At 39.0% G+C, this 22,011-nt stretch overlaps 2 protein-coding genes across 4 annotated transcripts in view; one reads left to right on the plus strand and one right to left on the minus strand.

Annotated features, from left to right (window-relative positions):
- Nucleotides 1–480: 480 nt before the first annotated feature.
- On the plus strand, nucleotides 481–19,502 carry adgrg4b (adhesion G protein-coupled receptor G4b). Its single transcript, XM_023429369.2, has 31 exons — nucleotides 481–559; nucleotides 1,565–1,692; nucleotides 1,820–2,057; nucleotides 3,335–3,616; nucleotides 4,397–4,494; nucleotides 4,814–4,875; nucleotides 5,054–5,102; nucleotides 5,751–5,779; nucleotides 6,167–6,321; nucleotides 6,353–6,652; nucleotides 6,772–6,845; nucleotides 7,467–7,534; nucleotides 7,635–7,671; nucleotides 7,971–7,993; nucleotides 8,320–8,465; nucleotides 8,559–8,688; nucleotides 9,753–9,853; nucleotides 10,324–10,528; nucleotides 10,633–10,798; nucleotides 11,756–11,902; nucleotides 12,065–12,190; nucleotides 12,353–12,398; nucleotides 12,487–12,590; nucleotides 13,609–13,730; nucleotides 14,435–14,703; nucleotides 14,854–14,968; nucleotides 15,681–15,759; nucleotides 16,143–16,344; nucleotides 17,766–17,867; nucleotides 18,143–18,307; nucleotides 18,996–19,502. Exons 1-31 carry the CDS (start codon nucleotides 481–483, stop codon nucleotides 19,130–19,132), a joined length of 3,984 nt encoding a protein of 1,327 aa, XP_023285137.2. The 3' UTR covers nucleotides 19,133–19,502.
- The window catches only part of adad2 (adenosine deaminase domain containing 2), a 28,366-nt gene continuing 24,062 nt past the window's right edge, over nucleotides 17,708–22,011 (minus strand). For 2 of the 3 annotated variants that reach the window (XM_087180156.1, XM_023429462.2), the window contains exons 11-14: nucleotides 21,195–21,327; nucleotides 20,495–21,005; nucleotides 18,989–19,104; nucleotides 17,708–18,287 (exon numbers count right to left, since the gene is read on the minus strand). In XM_087180156.1, the coding sequence (XP_087036282.1) occupies nucleotides 20,895–21,005; nucleotides 21,195–21,327 (244 nt within the window). In that variant the 3' untranslated portion in view covers nucleotides 17,708–18,287; nucleotides 18,989–19,104; nucleotides 20,495–20,894. Of the gene's footprint in view, nucleotides 18,304–18,988; nucleotides 19,105–20,494; nucleotides 21,006–21,194; nucleotides 21,328–22,011 lie in introns of all 3 variants that reach the window. The other variant, XM_087180157.1, reaches the window with a different exon arrangement.

Consider the following 22,011-nt stretch of genomic DNA (forward strand, 5'->3'; position numbering starts at 1 on the left):
AAATACTCATTCTCTCCCTCTCTTTCCACCTTTCTCTGTCTCTCACTCGCACACAGCTGAACACACACATTACACAAGTGGACCAATCACAGCAGGAACACACCTGTGAAAAGGTGTTCTCCACTCCACACACAGTCATATCGTCTTTGTTTGCAGAGACAGAGTTGCGGTTCATCTTATGCTCTTATGTCTCAGAGCTTGTTGGATGAAACCAGCGTTGTCTTTTGCTGCTTTTGAGATTCTGGACCAGATTTTTACCTTCACAGTTCAACTTTGCTTTTAGCATCATTTCATTTATGCAGGTAAGAACGTCTTCACTTCTTTCAAGGCATGAACAGTGTTTGATAAAACGTGATAATTGGACATCAGAATAAATGGTAGCAAATGTTTAGGTGGCTAAAAATAATGTAATGGAGAGAGATGATTACTTACTGAAAGACACTGAAAATATAATAAGCTTATTTTCTTTCAAATTTCAGGATGATTATCCTTCAAAAATTCCTGAATGTATTTGTCTCTTGGTCTCTGCTGAGCAGCCCTGCCTCTTTTGTGAAGCCAGGTAGGTCTAAAGGTTTAAATGGCTCTAAGTTGAATTGTGAGTGGAGGAAGGGGTGACAGTGAATTTTTATAATAATTCATAGAGTTGTGGTTAAAAAAATAATAAGACAAGACAACTGAAAATAATTGATGCTGGCGAAGATAAGGAGCTCGCTTTCAGAGATAAAAGCCTTTTTCTGTTGTGTGTTCATCAGTGCTGTCTCAAAGTCACTGTGTTGATTATAAATAGTATCTAAAACAAACACAGTTTACAGTATTTAAACACTATATGGCTAAACTATTAAATACAGTATATGGTCTGTCTAAGCTGCAGATAAAAGGTCAAAAGGCTGAAGCAAGGCTGTTGTGTCTCTTTACATATTAATCTTCCGCAGACTGGAATTTAAATTTTTCCAACAAAGTGCTGTAAAAAAAAAATGTGTCAACTTAGTTATCAAGCATGTGTCAGACATTTGTTGTTTCATCTCTTTTTTGTCTTTGAAAAACTTAAAATGATATCAATATCTTGATAAACATCTTGGGCTCTGAAAAGAGCATGCTGGCATTTTTCTGAACTTTACAACGTAAGTGATCAGTCATTATTGATAAAAGTAACCAAACGAGTCGATTGTTAGTGTACAAATTACAAACAGTGCTTTAATTAAAGTGGTATAAATTGAAGATTCTCGAGCACTTCTGACTTTAAACCGCATGGTTTTCCATCGCATTCATGGCAGATTTGTGAATATCAACAGTTATGTGTTCAATTGGATGATTATATGACCTTGTAAGTGCCTGTCATTGGGCTCAAAGTTACATATCATGTTGGCTTATATGACTTAAAAGTTTGGATTAATAATATTTTTGTCTAAAATATTTAATGAACAAAAAGTAGCTTCACAGTGACACTTGTTAGCCCACACCCTCTCTTCTTATTTGCTCTAACAGATCTACTCCTACAGTATGTGCTGCATGTTAATGATTTACTGTATGTTGCTCACTGTATATTGTCTGTTTCCGTTGTCAGTCCCTCAGTGCAGTCTATGGGGGAAGGTGGCGGACTTCAATTACCAGTGTAGCCACTTGACATTAAAGCCGCACGTCTCCATCCCTGCCCTGCAGGAGTTCACCGTTTGCCTCCATCTGAAGTTTGAGGTATTGATGGAAAAGGATGTAAGTTACATTTACTCTTACAGTAACTTTTAGAGGCAGATTTAATAGGACTGCATGGTTGAAGTCTGTAGGAATCATATTTTTATGATATTTCGTCAACCATATATAGGTGCAGGCCATCTCACCGTGGACCGCCTTCATGTACCACCATCCTGATGGTCAAAATGTTGAGCTGGGTTTGGGGGGGGAGCGGGGTCGTTTAGTGGTCTGGCTGTTTGGGACAAAGTGGACGACCCCTCGGATCAACCTTGGTATGTCACAGTGGTACTCGCTGTGCCTGACCTGGTCACATACGAAAGACAGACTTGCCCTATACATCAATGGCAACTTGGTGGGCATGATGCCAGGTAGGCTTTATTTTGTGGTGTAGTATCTTACAGTCTGGTCTGATTATGTTATTTTTACTTCTCATAATTTGTGTTTTATATTCTGCAGGTGTCCTGTTACCATCTTTGTTTTATATGTCATATCAGGTTTTCTCAAAGCTCAAGTCACCTGAGGGCCAGAAGTTGTTTTTCTCCCAGGGGGTATGCTTGAAAAACTGCAGTAAAAATCTAATCTCAAAAGCTACACACACACACACACACACACACATATATATATATATATATATATATATATATATATATATATATATATATATATATATATACACACATACATATATAGTAGTCTTAACACATGTCCATGTCCAGGTCTCTCATTCACCCCTCTCACTGAGACTGATGTGTCAAAACTTCTGAGTCGTCCTACTACATGTGCGCTGGACCCCATTCCCACAAACCTCATCCAAACTGTATCTCCTACCATTGTGCCAGCAGTCACACGTGATAAATGCTTCGCTGGCTTCAGGAACATTTCCAACCACATTCAAACAAGCTCAAGCAACTCCTCTGCTCAAAAAGCTCACTTGACCCTGCTCAAGTGGAGAACTATCGACCTGTCTCACCACTTCCATAATTATCTAAGTGTACAGAAAGGGCGGTTTTCAAGCAGGTATCAGAATTCCTCTAACGAATTTACATCCTTAATCCAAACCAGTCGGGTTTTAAGGGCAGCCACTGAAACGGCTGTTGTGACAGGAGCCCTAAGGGCAGCTAGAGCTGCAGCTCAGTCCTTAGTTCTTATATTGCAGGACCTCTCAGCAGCCTTTGATACAGTGAACCACAACATCCTGCAGTCTCCGCCATGGGCATCTTGAGCAAAGCGTTTTTTGGGTTGAATCCTATCTCACTGGGTGCTCCTACAGGGTATGATGGCAAGGACAAAATCCCATCCCATCCCCACAGGAGTGCCCCAAAAATCTGTACTGGGATCCCTCCTCTTTGAAATATACAGGCCTTACCTGCCTCCCACCTCTTGGTCCAGGCCACGATTATCTCTTGCCTCGACTACTGCAACGCTGTTCTGGTGGGCCTCCCTTCACACACGGTGAAAATTAGATTCAGAGTATAGCAAAGGAAAGGGAAGCATGACAAGTTGAATTATACTCTTTTGTTTCTACATTGTGTTCTTTTGGCTCTGGGGAAACTGACAACTAAAAGATTTTGCTGTTTCAGGTTCTGTGATAATTTTAGTGTGTATTTGACTCTTCTGTGCATCATAATACCTTCTTCTCTCCTAGATCACACTGTCAACTCTTCTGAGTCCTTTTCCTCCTCATACCGCAAACTGGCCCCCAATGGGACACTCACTCTGGGTGTGGCACACCTCGGCAGTAATATCCAGACTTTTCCATTAACCGGTGTGTTTGGCAAATTATCTCTGTTTCGGCTGTGGGGGCGAGAGCGCAACAAGCAGGAAGTGACATCCCTGTACTGTACAGAAGGGGACCTGGTGAATTGGGAGATGGACAACTGGGACACTAAAATGTGTACTCTGCTCCCTGATTCCAGCCTGCAGTGTGGTGAGACAATGGAAAACGTCCTTTACATCAACTACAATACGTTTTCTCTGCTTATTTCGACTGAAATCAAGTGCTTTATTTAAGCCACATTTACCACAGCACTTGCAATTTCGAGTATCGACATGTTGAATATTTTTAGTCAGCTTCTGATTCATTTTGATGCAGTAAATGGTCTGTCAGTTTCATCAAGCGTTTTACAGCTGCTTCCAGCCTCACTGGCAGCCACAGCCACAGTGTCTGCCTTTTGTTTATGTCCTCAGCCCTCAGATTAAATATTGACCACCCGTCTTTTTGTCAGATGAGTAAATATAGAAGCCATTCTACGATCAATAACAATAAGATAAGAGGCATTAATCACACAGCTGTCACAGGTTGTTATTTTCTCTCTGCAAAGGTGGAACTGACTGTAACTTTCACCTTAAAACTAATGGCAACACTTAGCCTTAAGTAAACCTAAACCTCTTGGACAAAATTGCCATTGAATATTAATTGATAAATATATTTTGGTTTTCACAAAACTGTTCTCATCATCATATTTAATATTTCCTCTTTTGTATATCATAATGCATTAGTTCATAATGAAAGACAATTTACATAAAACAGAGACAAAACCGGTTTAAAAAAAAGTTAGACATATGCTTAATACTGAGCTGTACTTGGCAGATATATATGTTTTATTTTTATATGTCGTGTTACTACTACATTTCAATGTACTTGTACTTTCTGTTTACATTTACAGATACTCTATAGTGTCTCATATTCTCTTTGGTTGTTTGGCAGAATGGTCTTTTTACGAAGTGAGACTGAAGTTTGACATCATTTGTTACGATGGGAACAACACAGAGCCCTACACTGCCAGAGAGATCGCACATCACTGGGTAACAGAAACAAAGAAACCAATATACAGAAATAAAGAAAATAAAAAAACACAGATATTATAAATTAAATCGCAAAAAACTGACCTGAAGATGTTCTGTATATTACACTCTGAATATTGACACTGTTTATTCTTCCTGTCACTTTGGGCCGCTGAACACAAAATGCAGTAGATTATGAAATAACTGCTGGATAATTTTGTAACTTGTTGAAATGTAATGGATGAAGGTTGAACTGCATTAAATTGTAGAGGTGTGACTTTGTTCACCTGCAGTAACTATCAGCAGTTGTAACGCTGCTATTTGCTGTTTGTTCCTGCAGATCAGAGAGGTGTTGCCGGCCAGCATGTATTTAAACAGAGTGTCTGTGTTTGAAGTGACCAGGTAAGAGAAGCTTCGGGTTTACAACACTGACTGCCAAGACTCGTGGTATATTTTGTAATAAAAATACCAGTGAATGTCACTTTGTGTCGCATCAACTAAACCATATTTTGTAGTATATGACAGAGAGGGGGAACGGATGGGCCATAAGCTCACAGAGTTTCTCTGATCTCTTACGCAGATCCAGTTCAGAGGACAGCCTCGTAAAAACATCACATGTAGACAGGCTGGTAAGCAAACACATTAGAGCCTGACTGATGAATTAACAAGGCCGTTACATATCAGCCGATATTGGCTTACAGCAGATATAGCTGCATGAAGGTGTATGTTTGCCAGTAAGTTAAAGAAACTACAGTGCAGACACATAAAACTAATGTTTGCGGTACTTTGAGATTTAATTACAAAATGTCTCTCTCAGTACTTGCCTTGATAACAATCCTTTAATAATTAAATCTAAGGCATTCTTATTAAAAATGTTTGTTTATGTTATGTGTTTATATAAAAAATCTGAATTACCACCTCACGGTTGTATGCCTCCACCAATCTGTCCAGTTCTTATTTACATGTATATTTGTAGTTTTGGACAAAAATGTGTAGTCCCAGTGAACGTTTTACGCTTATACTGCTCTTCTGTCTGACTGACAGACACCCCCTGGAAAAATGCCTGTGGCTGAGGCATAAAAACATACTGGCGAATATAAGAGTCTCAGATATTGAGTTAATGGCCTCAGTAACCCAGTATTAGTCAGGCTCTAAGGCATGTATAATTTCTTCGGCTAAAGTCTATGTTGTCATTAAAAAAGTAAAAAAAATTAAATAAAAAGTATTATTTGATGTATGTATGTGATGGTAAATGTAATGTGTCTTTTACCCTTCAGGTGCGGTGGACTTCCCCTAATATTAACGGGTAACATGGTTCAGGTTTACTGTTTCACTTAATAAGATGGTCAACTATAGGGTTCAAGATAAATTTCCAGCTCAAAAGATATCCTCACATTATAGAATTTATCTATATGTAAACGTAAAGTACGACTCAAATAAATTTCCATTCTCAGACAAACTCCTCTGATCTGAATGCTGTATATAAATCAGATACTGAAATTCTACAGTGAGGCAGAACTAACAAGAAAAATTACATCTCATAATGGCAGCAAAGAAATCATCAGTATGTCACATCATTCTCTCTGGAGGAAAAATCTGCCTAATTTTTAAGGGGCCATAAGCCAAAATACCTGGAAACCACTGCTGTAGAAGACAGTAAACACTCTCTGCATCCTTTAACTCTCCCCTGTAGGTTTGAATGTCTGGTTCATGTAAGTGTTATTCCCAGCTTGGATGTCGCAACTGTGCAAAATGAGATTTACATGGACCTTAAGGTGCCCTACCATCACCCCAATCGTCTGCTACAGCTGTTCGTTTATGAAAAAAGCATACACACCACACCTATTGGTAGGACATAGTTCTTGCTATGCGTGAGTGTGTTCGGCTGAGCTTTACAGAAAAACTCATAGTGACCTTTTTCTATTTCTAGAAAGCTTCTCTACTGCCACCACCAGTCCTCCTGAGGTGGTGACAAAGCCCTCTCCAGTCACAACCACCACCTCTACGACTTCAACTACAACTACAACTACAACTACAACCACAACATCACCTTCTACTTTCTCCCCAACCACCACACTTAAAGCCACAACCACCAGCGCCAGCACAAGTACTTCTACTGGTGCAGTCACAGTCACAACCACCACCACCACCACCACCACAAGCCCTACAAATATCTCTGGTCAGTCTGATCATTTTTAGTCATACAAATGTTTTGTGATGATGCCTTAGGAAAAAAAAAAAAAAAAAAAGTTTCTTTAAGTTCAGGATGGTTTTGTTTTGTCTCCATCTTCTCTGCAGAGCTGTATTTTGAGGTCAAGGTGAATGTGTCCATAAGAGGAGTGTGTGACCCAGAACAGATTCTCTCTACCTGGGTGCGTCTCACAGAACAGCACTGCTCTATCATTCTTTAACGTGTCCATTTAAGCAGTCTATAATCCCTGTCTTTAAAAAATGTTTAATATAAATATCCATGTTTATGTTAAGGAGGAAGAAGAATTACAAACTGCTGTTATACTGGAAATTTACAAAAGTAAGCTGTGCAACCAACCTCAGGCAGTTGCTGCGACATGTTACCATTGAAATAGGGGGAAAAGACAGATACATGGTTGAAATAGTTAAACTAAACACATGGATATTTAGCTCAAAGTAATGAAAACAGTTGAGCAGCTGAGATTCATGAAAAATAGTTAAAATAGTTAAGTGAAATAAACATCCGCCTTTCGTTCCAAGTGGTAGTGTACTACAAATCTAAAGCAACCTAAACAGATAATTCAACTGTATGAAAAAAAGTGTCATAACCATATCCTCTTTTATTTAACTAACAGTCTTAGATAACATCCAGTATCATGAAAACATATTTGGAACATGAAGGGTGGTGCTGAGCTCACCTCACAGTCCTGAGGATACGTTACAGATGGGTCAGGGGCCGCTGTACTAGTCTTTTATTTAATCTTCACAACGGACCATGCTGAGATTTCTCTGACTCCTCACAGCTCAACTCGAGTCTGCCTGATGACATGATGAGAGTGCTCGACCTCCAGCTGCTCACAAAAGCTACAAGGTAGAGTCCACCGCCACAGCATCAGCTCACGCGTCCTCTTCCAGAAATGTCACACAAACTGATGCACTTGAACGACTTTGAATGTTGATCTCGCTTTCAGATATCATCCGCACCCGCAGTCAAACCAAACTGATGGAGTAAGTAAAAAAATTAAACTCATTATAGGTTTTGTAAACTGATGCTGATATTACTATTTTCATGCCACGGAATTACACCTATTAAATATTTGCAGAGTTTTAGATTTTTATTTTTTTGTAGAGGAAAAACCTTTCCACTGAAAACCATAATACAAAATTTCATTTACATTAAAAAATAGCTGGTAAATGAAATTAATGAATTATTTTGTGGATGCCACTGACAAAACTGGTTTATTCTTTGTATGGTCTATCTTGAACTGAAACTGCCAATATATATATATATATTTTTTTTCTTACAGGTGTTTGTACACAGAGTTTCAAGGTATGGATAATGCAGCTCTACACGATTTCACTTAGATCAAGAAGCAATTAAAGTAAACTGAAGGAAATGAGTACATGAAATGGAGAGAACACAATAAGGGAATAATGAAATGGTGCGAGTATAACAGGCGGCTCAACAGGCGTGTTTACTTTTACAAAATGCATTCCAATTTTAAGTTGTAATTTCATACGTGTAATACATCTATTTATGCTTCCTAAAAGTGTAGTATTTGAAAAACACTTATACACTTATAATACATTGCATTTGCTTTGCATGTTAATCCATTATATCATTAAGAGGAACTCATACTGTGTTACTGTCTTCAGAGAGAGCTGCATTTTCCAGGTTCAGGTCATGATGTCGCTGTCAGACACACAGGAAATGGAAGAGCAGTTACGACACCTACTGCTGATGCCTTATTACAACGGCTCCATCACTATAGCGACCGAGGACATTCAAATAAGCCGCATATGTGAGTGAGGTTCATTTATATAATATAAAATTACTTTAAAAAATAAAAAATTCTTTCTGTCTTAGTCTCTTTCTCCCTGTGTTGCTGACTCAGTGATAATAAAGTGCAATGCAGAATCCCACCAGACGAGGAAAGGCCTGTTTGAGTGGCCCGCCACCTCAGGAGGGAAAAATGCAACTTGGCTGTGCCCAAAAAATCCTCGCCGCTACGCCACCCGACACTGGTGAGAGCTCCGACAGTTCATTCATTCATTTTTTACTACTTGTTAATCAGTGTTTCAGGCTAATGCAGGCATATATACAGTATGTTCACAAATTTGTCCTCAACCACTACAAGTAATATAACTGATCTGGATGTCTTTGGTAAATATGGGAATATGCTGCTTTTGCTGCTTCCCTCTGTTTTATATTATCATAAACAGAATATTTTAAAATCTTAAAACTGTTGGTTGCACAAGAGAAAGACATCATCTTGGGCTCTGAGAAATTGTGATGGATGGATGTTACATTTCTGATATTTTACTTAAGCAGAACTAAAAGAACTTGTTTCATGTCAACCAGTCTCAGAGTTACTTTTTTGAACTGGGAACTTAGAAAACTAAAATATTTTATATTTTAAATATTCTTTGGATGGTTTTAAACCAGACATTTCACATTTTCTACCCGACAACAAGCTCGCTACCTGTGGCTCCAAGCCTGGAAGATCACCGGTGGGGTGTATGTCTCTCCACATATAGAGTATGTGGGCTCTACAGTATGTCAACACCGGCCTGATTATTGTATCCTCCAGTTGCACTTCCTATTATGATTGATACAGAGTGTGTGACTCTTTTCTCTGTGTGACTATACACTCACACGGAGAAAAGAGTACATATATTTAGCTGGGTTGACTCCGCTAACATGAACCGAACACAAGAAAAACACGCGCGCCTCTCTGAGTATTGATTACATCCGTTGGCTCATTTTTACACGGCTGTCTCACTGTGTTCACGGCTGTTTCTGTGTTGACTCGCTGTGACAATAATCATTAATGGCTGCTTGTGAGCTGTGGGAGGCTGTGCTGTAAAAGCATTAATCAGGTGTTCCTTGTCACTAATGAGTGCAGTTAATGGTTAGGTGATTCCCAGATCAAACACTTCACAGCTGTTTGAGGTTTTATACCATGTCCATCTAGTAGCTATATAAAAAAGGTTGTCAGAGGTTTTAGTATCAGGAGTAAAAGATAAGTAGCTTGTTAATGAAATAAAATGTGTTTTTTAAGGCTTCTCCTCCCCTGTTTGTCTGACAGTAAGCTGTGTCTCAGTACCCACTGGATGGCCCCAGACTTGGAAGCCTGTCCTCTAGTGGTGGAAACCATCCCAGATCTGGACCACATTGAAGTCACTGCTGGTCTGTTGCACACTTTTCACTTCAATTGTCTGTCTGATGCTGTAATTGTCAATCTAGAAATAATTGCATGATTCAGTCTCAAATCTATGACTCAAAATGTAATTTAAGAGATCCAACAAAAATCATAATGACATACATATTTATAATGTCTAAAACACTTCCTCATTAATTGTACTTAAATACAAAATTGAGTTACTTTCTACACCACTATTACTATTTTTTTTTACTGTGCTACATTTATTCACTAAATTAAGATACTAGTTACTTTGCAGATTCAGATTAGTAATAGAAAACTACCCAGCAGCATTAGAATCAAACTAATGTATATTTACCTATGTATGTTAATGTATTTTAAGTATATTTTGATACTTAACACTTGTAACAGAGTATTTACAGAAGGTCAGTACTGACTCTAAGCGAGATCTGTAATATAACGGCACCAGATTTCAACAAGTATCATTTACCTCCAGACAATGCACTGGACGTGGTGGAGATGATTGAGGGTTTACTAAGCAACCAATCCACACTCAACTACCACGAGCTGGTGACAGTTCTCAACAAGCTGGAGGACATTGTTGACCTCAGTGTGGTCACACCGAACCTGGGCCAAGCTCTAATCAACATCATCTCTGACATACTGGAGTCTGACAGCAACCTGCTGCCTTTCACCAACACGTGAGGACGGAAAACTGAGCCAAAAATCCAACCCGCAGAAATCTGCGTAACTTTTCCCCTGTTTCACGTGTGTTTACTAAACCCTCCTCTGTCGTCCACCACAGTATCCTCAATATCACAGAGGCGGTGGGAGACCGGATGGTGGGCTACGAGGGCTCCTACACCCTGGTTGCTTCGGCCGTTGCTATCTCAGTGGTGGATGTAGTTCCTGGACAGTTTAGCAGTTTGACTTTCGGAGTGTCATCTGACCGCGCAGGCACAAAGCCTGAGGTGTGTAAATTAACAGCAACTGACAAAAGTCATCAAGCTGTTAGACTTATTTTATTTTATATGAATGGGGCAAGAAAAGGGATTAGCATCTTTTGATTCCTCTGGCCATTGAAAATATGGAGCTTATTACATCATATTATATATTATGCTACAAAACTAAATACATTGATTAAAGTGGCATTAGCATTTAGAGATGACAGTATTTTAGGATTGTTAAACTACCAATCTACAGATAATATTTTTCATGAGACCAAAGTTTTATACATTTATATTCATATAAAGAGCCTAAAAGCCTGAAGCCAGTGAAAATGTCATGTCAAAATGAATGAATGAATGAATAATCAACAATAATATATATTTTTTTAAGTCAAAAAGTAAGTCAAAAGTTATAACATATAGAGCTGAGCTTTCGTCCAGCAGACTCAGAATCTTTCATTACTTGGTCTATAGGAGGAAAGTTTCCAGTGGAAACATTTAACTCTTCACATCTAGTTTCCCCTGTAATTTCCACTTCAGCAGGTTTGAGGTTGTAAAAATCCTCATATTCCACAATGTGTGACAGTCACACATATAGTCTGTATCATCTTCTTCCAGCTCTGCAATGAAGCATGTTTTTAATGGCTGCACTATTCCATCGAACGAAAATATATGGAATAATTTTAAGACACATTTCCAATTATCATATTTGGTATCTGTTGAAACTTTGAGATCTGCAATAGAATTATCATAAATCTCTGTGAGTCTGAACGATGTTTGACCACACAGCATGAGTTGGTAGAGACTGACCCACATGCTTGTCAGATTTGCCATTTCAATGCAGTGGTGTTTAGGCAAAAATGCAATTTAATCTGTATTTGTTAATGTAACTTCTCTCAAATCTACCGACAGGGAGCAGCACTGCTCAAACCATCATTCACTTTGAGTCTGAACTGAACTGAAGTTCTTTTCTTCGTGTAGATTTTTATCAACAGGTATCCATTCAACAGCACAGTGGCTTTCATTTCCCTGCCGTCGGCCCTGCAGCACAGCTTCCCACAAAACAGCCTGAACCAGAGCCCGCCACGAGTCCAGTTTCAGTTCTATGGCATACCGATGCTCTTCAAGGTATCAACTTGTACGAATCCTTTCTTCTGAGTTCTGGAGTTCTATTCATACCCAGTGAGCACCGTTACACTTAAATACTTTGATGCTCACTCCAGCAAACAAACTGATTAGATGCACGTTAGATAACTGAGTTACTCACATGCGTTTTGTGATAATTTTCAGAACAGCCAAAAGGGTCAGACCCTCAACACGTTTGTGGTGTCAGCCAGTGTGACCAACGCCTCCTCTCCAATTAAAGACCTTGATGAAGACGTCAAAGTCACGCTCCATCATCTTATACCTAATACAGTAGTATCAGATGGTTCTTATAAATATGTTTAATCACTGAAGGACATAAATCTGTTTTTTTAGAGTTCTAGCTGTTAACACTCCTTCCAATATACTATAACAATGAATGAGTTAATAATGCTTTTGATTAACGAATGCATTTTATTTTCATCTCTGTTAAAGCTCTACAAGGACGTACAGTGTGTGTACTGGAACTTCAATAAAAACAGTAGGTCCTGATTTAAATCACTTCTCTCACATTCTTATAAAAGCTGATTGAACTGTGTGACACTAAACGTCCGAGTCATCCTCTCTAGACGGAGACGGAGGCTGGGACGATTACGGCTGCAGAAAATACAACAGCAGCTCTGACTACACAACGTGCCTGTGCGATCACCTCACACACTTCGGAGTTCTTCTGGTACAAACCATGTGTTACTGTTTTTCTGTTTCCTTGGAAGAACGCTTTGCTCTCAGAGAGGGACTGCAGCACATTTAAAAAGTTTTGGTAATAGTGGTGACAATGGTAGGAGCAGTACATACTGTAGAAGCCAAAGTGGCTCTACACATTTCCCCAGCAGAGGGTGCTCAAAACACAATAATTAAAATAATCCAATCCTATGAATTGTCAAGCAAAGTTGGACACAATTATTTTTGACTTGAGCAAGTCATTATTTTGTTTTTACAGACATCAAAAGACACATCATTTCAAAATGAGCATAGTTTTTAGTATGATGTTTTAAAATGATAATACATAATAACATCAAAGGGTCTTGCAAGACATATTATTTTGACAAAATACACACTTAAAAGACACTTAAAAATACAGTAAGGGTGGAAATTTCCTATATTTTTGCTACTGTCAAAAATAATCCTCATTAAAATACCAAAAGCAACAGCTGCCTGTGGCTCTCATCCCCCTGCCCATTGGTTCCTACAGAGAATGGGAATCTTTAAAATATTAAACTTTTATCTTTTAAAAAGGCAAAATACATTTCCAAAAGAGCTGGTGATTGTAGTTTTTAGTATATTCCTCAAACGTCTTAAAAATGTTTTGTTTTGTTTGACCAACAGTCCAAAACTCAAGATATTCAGTTTTCATAGTAAGACTGTAAGACTGACTGTAGAGTTACCTACTGTTTTTTGTTTTTTTTAAACATAGGATTTGATGACAATAACAAATATAAGATCTCACTAGACTTGTCCTGTAAGCTCTGATACCCAATTATTCCACTAATTTACACACACTATTGCAATGCAGAGCAATTAATTTAAGTGTTTTTCTGAATAGAAAGATAGAGAGATCAGTAGTAGGGGCAGGAGCAGCTACTTTTATTACTGTACATGACTTACAATGTGTGTTATTGTTTTATAGTTATTGGTGGCACACTGGAAAATAAATACACACTCAATGTGTGTGTGTGTGTGTTTGTGTCTAGGATGTCTCTAGGACTCAGGTGGACCCGGCTAATGAGCAGACCCTGACCATTATCACCTATGTCGGTTGTGGAGTCTCATCACTGTTCTTGGGAATCACTGTTCTCACGTACACAGTGTTCGAGTAAGACTCCAACCGCCGATTTGTTATTTCATAAATGTTTTCTGCTTGTCATACACTGACTATGTTTACAAGCCATCTGCCGGTAGCTCTGAAATGTCACGTCAGCAGTAACGCAGATAAATTTGAACTTTGTTTAACGGTTCCCTGCTCATACTCAACCACCAAACTATCTGTCCTTCATTTCTATAGATAAAAACCATGGATATGTTTTTACCACTATTCTTGCAAATTCAATGCAAATGTTTCTCAAACGTATGACTGCCTTTTCCATAGACCACATTGTTTCTCATTGCTACAATTTAGTTTTTTCATTTATTTATTTTTTTACTTTACTGAAGAGTCTTCTTCTGCAACCAGGCAGTACAGAAGTATAACAATGAAATTCTGCATTGAGCTCAGTGTGATATATATATCTTGAATGCAACTATCACTTCAAAGAAATCTGGGCAATACATCCATATTTGACGCTAATGAGAGACTCTGAGAGGGACGTCACTGGAAGTAGGAGAAAAAGTTTCAGTCGTGTTCGTGACACTCAGTTACTGCAGGTTTAATGAAGTGATAAACATAACACTTTAACTTTAAAAAATCCCAAAAGTTCATGCTGTTGTGGTCCACACGTAAAAATCTCCTATTTACACCTTTAATGCTCTGTGCTTTACCTTTCATTTTCCTCCCGTGCTTTCTGTCTCTCTCTCTCACAGGAAGCTTCGTCGAGACTACCCCTCTCAGATCCTCATCAACCTCTCCCTGGCCCTGCTGGGGTTGAACCTGGTGTTCCTTGTCAACTCCTGGTTGTCCTCCTGGGGTCTGTACGCCCTTTGTGTCGCTGCTGCATCCACGCTGCACTACTTCCTCCTGGCCTCATTCACCTGGATGGGATTAGAGGCCGTTAACATGTACTTCGCCCTCGTCAAAGTCTTCAATGTCTATGTGCCCTCATACATCCTCAAGTTCTGTGCTCTGGGATGGGGTGAGTCGGGTGTTCAGCAGAATGACTTTAAGTTAATAGGAGAACGCTGTTGAAATGAGGCTGATGAAAATCATTTAAGCAAGATAACTGATAATTATGATTTCTGAGGCAGTGACACATGATGTAAAAGTATTTAAACTCTTCCTCCAGGGCTTCCTTTAATGATCTGCATCCTGGTGCTCATCGTGGACAGAGATGCCTACGGCAGTCACCTCTACACAGATGGTCAACCTAACTTTGAGTCACTAGACAACTCTAATAACTTGTGAGTTTTTGGCCTCATCGTAGATTCACTGTTAATGTATCGATGCATCTTTTCAGAAGGGAGACTGAAGATTTTAAAACATAATACTGGTTGGTTGCTGTTACACACCATGTACAATGATGTATGTGCAGAGTCTGTCACTAGAAGGCTGTTGTCACATTCATCTGGGGGGGAAAGTTTCTCTGTGCTCACCTTAAATCTGAGTGTCAGACATGTACCAGATGATTTTGTGACATTACAACTGGTTCAGAAGCCAATCACGATTCAATATGCAACAACTTACACACAACTCTGGAAATGTGTATGCACACACAATCAAACATATTCTGGATTTATCATTGAGGAAGAAGGAGTAGATTGAGGGAAAACCATCTCAGATACAAATTATTATTCTAATTGGAGTGTTAGTAAGTCAACATGTCTGAACAGGATCTTTAAACATTCAGAGGCAACTACATTCACTGCTTTACTACATTGTACGTGGCTATAAATGGTATTCTGGTTTATTTTGACACGCATCTTGTTACTAATTGTTAAAGCAAACACCCACTAATATCCAAAAATGGTCTTAATAGTGCCAAAACTGAAAGTCATGGAACATGATATCAACATATTGATTCGTTGTTTTACTGCTTTTCTCAAATGAAGTTGAAAAAAATGTGTCCCTACTTTTTTATTAATTACTTTTCCCACTTAACCCTTGTTTCCTCAGCTGTTGGCTACAGGACAATGTGACATTTTATGTGTCTGTGGTTGCCTACGCCGTGCTGGTCTTTCTCTTCAACATTGGGGTAAAACATAATTTCCTTAAAGTTCATTCATTAGTTTCAACTATTAACACACTGGCCTGTGTCCACATTTTACTGCTCAATGTATCACAGTATTCTCCTAATTAGCTTTCTAATTGTCACACAGTTTTAGGAGTATCTGCAGACGTTACCAATTAGGCAGCACTTATTCTTGACAATACTTCAAAACCACAGTAGTGCATACTGTACATCCTAAAATCTGATATCAAAATAAACAGACCAGGCGTTGTAGCTCACGTAGTCTGACATGACTCCACCAAATCTCCCATTTGAGGGCACTTCATTATTTTATCTCTTATTTTTAATTTCATTATTGTTTTCCTGTAACTTAGGCACTCTAAACCTTCCTTTGAATCTCTTTTTAGGTTTTTGTGGTGGTTTTGATCCAGATTCGCCACATGCGAGTCAACAGCCCAGCTGGAACCCGCAGTGGACTGATGCATGACCTAAAGGGTGTTGCCAGTCTTACTTTGTTACTTGGACTAACGTGGACTGTTGGCTTCTTTACCTTTGGGCCAGCCAGGGTAGTTCTGCTGTACCTGTTCTCGGGACTCAACTCTCTGCAAGGTTGTAGTTTCTTTTCTTTTTTTGTACATGAGACACTTACTGAAAGCTGAATAATACATGTCTCAAAATGGAAGCATAGAAAGAGGAGGCTTCAAATAGAAGTGTTAAGTGGCATGTATGACGGATTTAAGAGTCCGGCACACCTCAAGTGTTTTCACTTATTCTGGCTGATTAGGTTTCTGCTCAGGTTCAAGGTGAGCAGAGCTTCTGCTGGGCATTAGAAATCACACATCCTGTACCAATAAGAATGAGAAAAGGTGTAATTTGTCCCACCCTGGCAGGTGCAACCAGGTGCAACAAAGCAAACTGAAGAGTGAGGGAGATGCAAATCAAACACAGTCTGCACACTCATTGACATCTCTGAGAAAAGCTCTAATCAACCAAAATAAATCAAATTACCTAAGTGGGTATAGTATTGGAGTGCAGGGCTTTTAAGAAAATGTATGGCATCCACCAATTCCTGTGTGGCTCTGACCTGCTGCATGAGTCACGTACAGACCATCTGCCTTTTCTCAACAAAAAACACTTGTGTGACTTAATTTAATGCCTTAATCCAAATGGATCTGAAGTTTCGAAATGTCAGAACCTAAAACAGTTTATTTACTCACTATATCATCATCTTCATCATGGCTTTACTGAGTGGTTCGATTTTGACTTTTTTGCGAATTGCTGCCCCAGGGTCTTCATGCAGGTCTCTGTCACTGTGTAACAGACTTTCTCATTAGTCTCCAAGACCGTTGCATCCAATGTCTGGGTTGTTCATCTGCTCATTTGGATTGCAGGACCTGAAGCTCCCTGGTGTGAAGTTCCGCTTTCTGATCTTTTTGTGAATGAAACTTAACCACATAGAGAGAGGAAGCATTAAATTGCAATTTTAAGGGGGATGACTATGATAACTCAAATCTCACTAAGAAGCACCTCCTCATGAACAGGAGGCATTCATCAAGTTGAGAACAAGCAATTTATGATAAGATTGTGCACTCACAGTGAGAGGGTTTGGTAAATCCAACTACTACTTTGGTTCTTGCATGAGGGCCACTGTGAGTGTGTGTCCATTGAATGAATGTTTGCTAACCACTCATACACTTTTCCTAAACATCCCATTTCACATTCACAGTTCAAAATAAACCAAAACAATTCAGTAAAAAAGGGAAGAAATCAAACAGAGGCTGAATGATGCAACTGTTTCACATGTGCTTTTACCTCAGCTGGCCTCTTGTTATATTACTTTCTGTTTTATCTGAGAGTGATGCAACGAAAGCCCTCCACTGTTTACCTCTCGGAGTGAAATGCCTTATTCAAGGACAAATCGACTGTATCTGCAGAGGAAAGAATAGAGTCACTAACCAAGACCCATTTGGCCCACCGTGGTTCATGAACTCACTTTTCTTTATATTATTTTTATTGTTTATATATTTCAGGACTTTTGATCTTCCTCTTCCACTGTCTGATGAAGGAGAATGTCAGGAAACAGTGGAGGATTCACCTCTGCTTTGGACGTTTTCGACTTGAGGAGTACTCTGGTACGACAGCCACACACATTATGATGTTACTTTATCAATTCATTCTTACATTTAATAAATAACTAGTGAAACACGTGATCAGTCAGTTAACCGGTATAATCCAAAGATTTGAGATCACCAATCTGGCTTTCCATCAGTCTGTTTTAGTTTGCGTTGTCAGTGTGTTGTGTTATTGGGTTCCACTTGTGAGGTTAATTACTCACAATAAAAGTAATTAACAAACAAATTAAACTCTGGGCTTGATATTCTGTTACTTGTTTGGTGTTGTCATCCAGAGTGGAGCAACTCAGCCTCAGCAGGAGTTGTGGCTAAACCCAGATTAAACCCTCTGAGAGCATCAGTGCCATCGGTTCACTCCGTCAAGTCCAGCTCCACAGAAAGCACATCAGCTTCCTCCGACTCCAGCCAGCGAGACTCGTCCTGCAAGAGACCAAACCTGGGTGAGGAAACACAGCATAGTCGTTCCAAAGCAGCACACATTTTCTAAATTCATAATTATCCGTCTGTCTGTCGACACTGCTGTCATTTTAGCGCACTTAAGAGCAAAAACAATTACAGAAGACAATACAAGATGAATTAAAAGTTCAATGATAGTAAGATTTTAATACAAAAATAAAAGCACAGCAAAGTCGTAACGTGTTTTGTGAAATAATAGGTTTTAATTATAATCCTTAATGAGTTCTTCAAAAACCACTTTAGTGAGATATTCTTAATTTTGGTCTATCTTCTTTTTACATTATACTCTTGATGAATTCTTTAATCCTCATCTGTTGTAAGACATTTAAGGTTGTAATTGAAAGGTATAATTCATCTTGTTGGGATTCTGCCCCCTCCCTATGAGATGATTGCAGATTTAGTCAGACATCACAGTCCCTCGGCTGCTGTATCACAGTGAATGTCACTGCGTGCATTAATGAGACTGCACTGACATTAAATAATTACATGAAAGCCTTTGTAATTGAGCCAGTTTAAACACAACTAAAAACAAGATAACCGTTATTTCTTACAGGTTTTAGCCATCAGCAAAATTTAGGTTTAACCCCCAACTCCCAGGCATACGTGAGAGAATGACTAAATATTTGTTTTTCACACCTCTAAATTGTTCACTGATGTTTAATTACCTTGCAGGCCTTTTTGTGAATTCCCTGGCTCTCCCTCGAGCCCAGAGAAGCCCCTCAGGTACAAGAGCCGTGCCTTCTCAGAGGGGGATGAACCAGGCATCTGGCAGGAGGAACCACTTGCTCGACCAGCAAGAACAAAGATAAAACACAGAGGACACACATGCATATTTGCATTTACACGTAGACATGCAAATTCCAGAAACGATAAGCCTGAAAACTCAAACAGCAGCCTTAACATAGAGCTGTGTAATCCATGCAGTGTAGGGATGAATTTAACTACAAAGCATCATTGTATTCCAGCTTCATTAGATAATTTTAGAATACAATACTACTGTTTTTTTGTTTTTGCTAAATATTGTAAAAGAGCCTGTAATTATAAAGACATGAGTGGTTGCATCAGTTCCAAGGAGGAGTTGGTTGCCAAGCAACTGGTGAGTGGAGCCATGGTGACAATGAACCACGGTACCCAGTTTGTATGAAAAAAGAATAACATTTTAAATTCAAGATGACACAAGTCTCCCTGTGTTCTTTCTTTACCTATTTCTCTCTGTGCATTTCAGATTAAAACAAATTATTCTACAATCACTCTTTATTACTTATTGAAATAATCACCAAACCGCTGTTTGAATGTGACTGCCATCCTGTGTGTCTGTATTCTGACACCTTCTTTGTGATGAAAAGGTGATGGTTGTCCAAAATTAGTCATTCTTATAATTTAAGCCTCATCTGTTGCTCATTTCCTTAATTCCATCCACACATAAGAAGTTTTCAAACTAGTGAAGTCTTGGGTCAATATACACTCACTGCCCCACTTTATTAGATACACCTGTACAATCTATGTCAAGTTCAACCCACCCTTTTTGTTTTTGTTGACTCTGTAAGAAAGGTGATAATTCTCCTTCATATTTATCACTGAAGTTGTAGTGGGTGGTGTTGCACTCTATAAAAATACTTTGTCCACAGGGGACTGAACAGGTGTACTGACTACAGTGGCCAGTGAGTGTATGATATACATACTGTACCACCGATATTGGTTGGACTTGATCTGTATCACTGTAGAGAGACAACTAAGATCTATCCCCACAACATTTGACAGATAGTGTTGATCTTGTCTGCCTCACCTTAACACCCGCACAATGTAATGCAAACCATTACAAAAGCCTGACAGTAGTTACTGGTTCTGCTAAGTCTTGCAAAACTTTTTCATTTTTTCTTCAGAGTAGCAGAGAGGTTTTGATTAAATTTTATGATAAACTTTTGAAGGCATAGATTTATGGATTGCAAAAGTTAAACCAACTAATACACAGTATATTAAGCAATATTGAATCAAAATGCATTAAATAACCATTCAGAAAATATGGACTAAAGACATCTGACCTCAAACACACTGGGCTTGCTGCGGGTACAACTGTAAACACTATATATGAGTAAAAACTCAGAGGGTTTAAAATCATAGTGGATAGTGATTTTCATTAAGCACTGAATTGTAAAACACAAAATAATTACCTGTTCATAACGGCCTCTCCATACCAATGACTGCTTGCATAATTTGGTTGATACATCAACACAACTTGCTTTTTTGTTCAGTGCGAGCTTTTGGCGACAGAACGACAGGGTGATAATGTTGCTCAATTCTATTTGACAGGGCAGGGAAAGTGTTCCCTTTCAGCTTTGGCCTTTAAGCAATGTTCCCACCCACAACTCATTCAAACTGACTACTTTACTGTGGTGCATAACAGTAGGGTCTCGTTTATTTTTCTCAAACACCTACACAAAACTGAAAATGTTATGCATAAAACAAAAGCTGAATTACTGATAAAAGGTGATTAGTACACAGACCAACAGCAAACAAAATCTCAAGAGGAACTAGGATAAACTTGCACATTGCCAGCTTCTGGAAAAGTGTTCAAACACTAAAGCAATCCACCAGCTTTTTTGAATTCCATGGACCAGCATGGATTTTCAGAAACTGTTGCTTGACCAGATCTTTGACTGTCTGGTAGACGGCGGCTTCCCCCTACAAACAAACCATTAACAATATCATTCATCACATCTGTCTTAAAACTGCATTGCAGGAAAGTCACAACACACTCTAGCAGAATACACAGCACATTCATCATTACCACACCTTATAGGTTTACAGTGACACACTTCTCAGGAGTGAGCAAAGAGCACCAATGAGATCATCTATAGCTGACACACACACCTTGACACTGTGGTAGGTGGGAAGATCCAGCAGATAGCTATGCCCACCCAGCTGTGCAACCTGGCGGAAATAACTGTAGAGGGCTCTCTTGCTAAGTCTGCTGGAGAAGCCTGGCCCACTCACAGAGGGAGAGCTGGGAAATAAGAAAGTGCAACATAACTAGTAATCCGCTAATGGATGTTTCACTATACATGTATTGATTTTCTTACCTATACACTAGTGCATTTCAAATATTCCAGGTTAGACCACAAGACAACCAATGTGCATTATTTGATGGAAACTGTTGTGACATTGTGAGCACAACACTGATATAACATCACCTTTTAAGTTGAAATTGTAAGCAAACAGTTACACATTCAGCAGTTATGGAGCAACACTTATGTTCACCTCATCTATTACTCACTTTCTTTTAGCTCTTTTTCAGTCTCTACCTACTCCTGAATGTGACTTTTTGGATGCTTAACACTCCACTGTCCACTACAAGCTCTTCTATCTCTTTTAGAGGGATGGCGGTTCAAATTGTAATTGTCACAAGTACAATGTATAGTAAGCAAAGACTGCAAAACTGCAAGAAAAAAAAGGTTGGGGTAAGAGATGAAGAGTCGATTCTGATATTGATACCATAATGAAGAGACCGATTCGGCCGGGATGACTAGGAAATCAGTCTTAGAGAGGTTTAGTTGAAGGTGGCGTTCCTTCATCCATGTGGATATGTCAGAAAGACAAGCAGAGATCCATGCAGAGACCATGGGGTCAATATGTATATTTAGGTGTCGTCTGCATAGCAGTGATATGAGAATCCGTGCAAGAGGATAAT

The sequence above is a fragment of the Seriola lalandi genome, unplaced genomic scaffold (assembly GCF_002814215.2).
Source record: "Seriola lalandi dorsalis isolate HSWRI2012SDOR001 ecotype SW California unplaced genomic scaffold, Sedor1 jcf7180002054893, whole genome shotgun sequence".
NCBI classification, from domain to species: Eukaryota; Metazoa; Chordata; class Actinopteri; order Carangiformes; family Carangidae; genus Seriola; species Seriola lalandi.